Source organism: Oxyura jamaicensis, assembly GCF_011077185.1.
Source record: "Oxyura jamaicensis isolate SHBP4307 breed ruddy duck chromosome 14 unlocalized genomic scaffold, BPBGC_Ojam_1.0 oxy14_random_OJ72603, whole genome shotgun sequence".
Lineage (NCBI taxonomy): Eukaryota > Metazoa > Chordata > Aves > Anseriformes > Anatidae > Oxyura > Oxyura jamaicensis.
In genome coordinates, this window is record NW_023304381.1 from 1 (window position 1) to 3,969 (window position 3,969).

The following is a 3,969-nucleotide window of genomic DNA, read 5'->3' on the forward strand; positions in this document are numbered from 1 at the left end:
GGGGGGGGCAGCCCGGGGTGCCCCCAGCCCTTAGGCGGGCGGCTTGCGGAAGCCGCTCCAGGCGTGGAAGCAGCGGGTGAAGGGCCAGGGCTCGTTGCCTTTCCGCACCAGCCGCAGCTTGCGGGGCCGCGCCGGGTCCTTGGAGCGCATGTGCTGGATGTAGACCTGGGGCAGAGCACAGCGGGGCAGGATCGGACCCCGTCGGGGATGGACCCCCCCCCCCCCCCCCGAGGGGTGTGAGGGAGGTGCCCCCATCCTCGCAGGCCCTACCTGGCAGGCTTTGAGGCTCAGCTTGATCTCCACCTGGCTGGTCTGGGTGCCCACCCACATGTAGACCTGCGGAAGGGCGCGCAGCCGGGCTCAGGATGCGGCCCCCCGGCCTCGGGGGGGTCCCCGCAGGGGGGTGAGGGGGGGGGGCCCTGGCTCACCTCCTGCCCGTTGTCCAGCAGCATGATGTCGTCGTCGGCCAGGTCGTCCTGGCAGAAGTCGGAGCACTTCTCGGACACGGCGAAATAGCCCTTCTCGTTGGAGCACCTGGGGGGAGCACGAGGCTGTTAGCGGCCATGGAGGAGGAGTTCTGGCCCGAGGATGCCCAGGGATGGGCATGGCTGGGGAAGGGGCTTGGCCCCCAACCCCCCCCGGGGAAGGCTATCGGAATGAGGACAAGGACGGGCGGCAACCTGAGTGCCCCCCCCCCCGGACCAGGACCCACCTGAAGAGCCGGGAGTGCTTCATGTATTCGGCGTCTTCATCGTAGGGCTTCTGGCTGCCGATGCCCACCCAGAAGAAGTTTTCGGGCTCCTCTCCCTCGTTGATCACCTGCAGGAGGAGCAGGGGCAGGGCTGAGCTCCGCCAGCCCTCGCTGCCCCCAGGTATGGTGGTGCTGAGCCCCCCACCCAGGGCCCCGGGCCCCTCACCTGCTTGCTGTAGGAGTCGTCGAACATTTGGTTCATGATGTCCTCGGCCAGCTTGGCCTCGTCGGGGTCGGCGGCGCGGCCCACCCAGGTGTAGACGATGCCCTGGTTGTCCGTGCTCTCAAAGGGGACCTGGGGGGGGGAGCGAGGCAGGGTCAGGGCTGCCTGGAGGGGGACAAGGGACCACCGAGCACCCCCCTGCCACGGGGGGAGGACTGCGCCTCGAGGGGTACCTTGAGGATGAAGCAGAACTCGGAGTTGAGCAACCCGGCGTCCGTGTTGATCTGGATACACCTGGATACGGAGACCGAGAGGGGGCTCAGCGGGTGCTCCGAGGGGGCTGCTCCTGCCCACGCGTCCCCAAGGCAGCCCCCCACGGGTGCCGCCCGGCCCGCAGCACCCCGGGGGAAGGCTGACCTGGTGCACAGGGCCCCGCCGTTGGTGCGGATGTGGTAGAGGCTGGGCTGCGGCGGGCTGGCCTTCTCCTTCCTCTTGCCCCGGTGGATGACGAACCTCCGCTTGAAGTGCGACAGGAACTTGGGGTTCTCCTGCTGCTGCGTCATGCGCACCACCTGCACGGGGAGGGGGCGGCAGGGGTGTGGGGTTACCCCCCCACACCCCAAAAAACCACCCCAATGCCCGGCCCCAGGGGGAGGCCGTGGGGTGGGGAGGCCGCTGGCACCACCGCGCTGCCCCCCTCATCTCCACTCTGCCCGGGGGAACAGAGGGAAGCGGGGAGCAGCGAGGCCAAGCAGGAGCCCCCCCATGTGTGTGTGTCCCCCCCTTGGGACAGGGACAGGGCCCACCTCCAGCTTGCCGGGGAAGAGGCTCTCGAACTTCTTCTGCAGGCTGAAGGTGAAGGTGAGCCAGCCCATGTTGGAGGCCTCGCGGCCCTGCCAGAAGTAGACGATGCACTGGAAGTCTTCCTCGGGCTGCTTCTCCTCGTCCTCCTCCTCGCCCTCCTCGTCCCCTTTGCCGTCGCCCTTCTTCTTCTTCTCCTCCTCCTCCTCGTACTCCACCGGCACCCAGTACCTGAGGACAGGGGCAGGGGGTCGCGGGGGGTCCGGGAAGAAGGATGGGGGAATTTGGGGGGGCCTCCGGCAGCCCCTGGGAGGGGACAAGCCGTGCGGCACCTGCAGAGGAAGACGTAGCAGTCGTGGGTGTGGAAGTGGCCGAACTCCTCCTCGGGCAGGCGCGCAAATTTCTTGCCCTCCAGCACGAAGCCCTCCATGCCGTCCAGGTCCTCGTTCCACTCCTCCATCAGCTGCTCCGCCTGCGGCCCCAGGAGCTCGGTCAGCCCCCGACCCTGCTGCCTGGGAGGGGGTCTCAGGGGGGGACAGCCCCCGGCCCTACCTCGCTCAGGGGCATGGGGGGCTGGCGGGGCAGGAAGAGCGCCGTGAGGTCGGCCTTCATCTGGTCCTTCTTCTCGGCGTCCTTGCGGACCTTGCCGGCGAGGCCGCCGTCCTGCAGCACCGTCTCGGCGTTGCGGGTGTAGTCCACGTGCAGGACGTCGTCCCAGTTCTTGAACTTGGACTTGAACACCTAACGAGGGGCGTGGGGTGAGGGGAGCAGGGCTCTGTGCCCCCCTGATCCCCCCCCCAGGCTCCGTGCCCCCCACCTGGCACTCGGTGCCCTCCAGGTTGCGGGTGACCATGGCGTGCTTGGGCCGGTGCAGCATGCCGCACAGCTCCTGGCTCAGCTTCAGCGCCGCCGCCCGCACCAGCCGCGACGACTTCCTCCCGATCCAGATGAAGACGTCGGACCAGCAGTCCAGGATGTACACGTTCTTGGTGTCCAGCAGGCTCTGCAGCTGGGGGACCCGCGGGAAGAGGGGTCAGGAACCCCTTGGTTTGTTTCTTTATTATTATTTCTGGCTCAAAAAAAAAAAACCCTCGCCTGCTCCCGAAAGGCAGCGGGGAATCGCAGAGCGCCCCGCACCGGGGTCCCGCTGCCCCAACCTGCCTCTGCCGCTACGGGGCCGTGCCCCAGAGCACAGCCAGAGGCGGGGGGGGGGACGACGCGAAACCAGTCTCACTGGTCAGACTGGGAGAGCCTCCCCACCCCGTCCCAGTCCTACCAGGCGCATCTCCGGCAGCAGGTCGGCCTTCAGCCTCTTCTTGTGCTCCACCGACAGCTTGTAGTTGATCTGGGGCAGCTCCAGGTAGCCCAGCCCCAGCCCCACCTGCAAAGGGGAAGGGGCACGGGTGAGGGCGGCCGCGGCACAGCCGCGGGCCCCGTGGATGGCGGCGCCTCACCTTGTACAGCTTGGGCTTGTGGGGCTGGAAGTCGTCAGGGACGCAGGGCCGGATCTCCTCGGGCTGCCCCCCCAGCACCTCCCAGAATTCGGGGGTCTCCTGGCCCTGGCTGAGCAGCGTGATCTCCGCCTTGCCCTTGCGCTCGTTCTTGTTGATCTTCTCGGCGAAGAGCCTGCGGCAGGACCGGGTGAGGTGGTGGGCTCCCCCCCCACCCCGCCACGTCCCCAGGACCCCAACCAGCCCTACCTGGCCTTGGTGGTGCTGCTGAGCGTGGCCCGGCTCCCCCGCCACACAAAGAGGTCGAGGCCGTGGTCCAGGAGGAACACAAAGCTGGAGGGCGCACAAAAGCGGGTCAGGAGGCAACGGGGTGTCCCGACGCCCTCCCCACCCTGCGGCTCCTCGTTGGGCCAGGGACTGTGGCTGGCGGGGCTGCCAAGTGGGCTTTGGACCAACATCCATGCAGAAAGGTGCAGGCACAGCCAATTTCCACCCCAAAGCTGCAGCCACGAGGTCTCAGCCAGGCCCTGCTTCCTTCCCCCCTGGCCCCCCCAGGGACCCCGCGTCCCCTCACCCTTTCCCTGCTCACCGGGGGTCCAGCGACGTCCCTTTCAGCGCCACCGGCTCCAGCTTGACGTTCTTCTTCCCGTAGACGCGGTACAGCCTCGAGGAGAGGTGGCCAGGGTGAGACGGGGCCGCTGCCACCCCCCCCTTGCCCCCCACCCCCGTCCCCAGGGGTACCTGGTGACGTACTGCGTGTCCTCAACTGTAAAGAAGCCGCTGGCCGTGCCGCCCTCGATGTA

At 68.2% G+C, this 3,969-nt stretch overlaps 1 protein-coding gene across 1 annotated transcript; it reads right to left on the reverse strand.

The window, feature by feature from the left end:
- Window positions 1–6: 6 nt before the first annotated feature.
- Window positions 7–3,966, reverse strand: FLII (FLII actin remodeling protein; the record flags this gene model as incomplete). The annotated part of the gene is made up of 16 exons (XM_035312480.1): window positions 7–165; window positions 271–336; window positions 429–534; window positions 713–819; window positions 918–1,046; window positions 1,148–1,208; window positions 1,332–1,486; window positions 1,721–1,946; window positions 2,048–2,187; window positions 2,268–2,456; window positions 2,533–2,724; window positions 2,992–3,096; window positions 3,170–3,341; window positions 3,416–3,499; window positions 3,756–3,830; window positions 3,908–3,966. Coding segments are annotated over 16 exons (2,001 nt in total), but the record flags the coding sequence as incomplete, so codon positions are not given.
- Window positions 3,967–3,969: the final 3 nt, after the last annotated feature.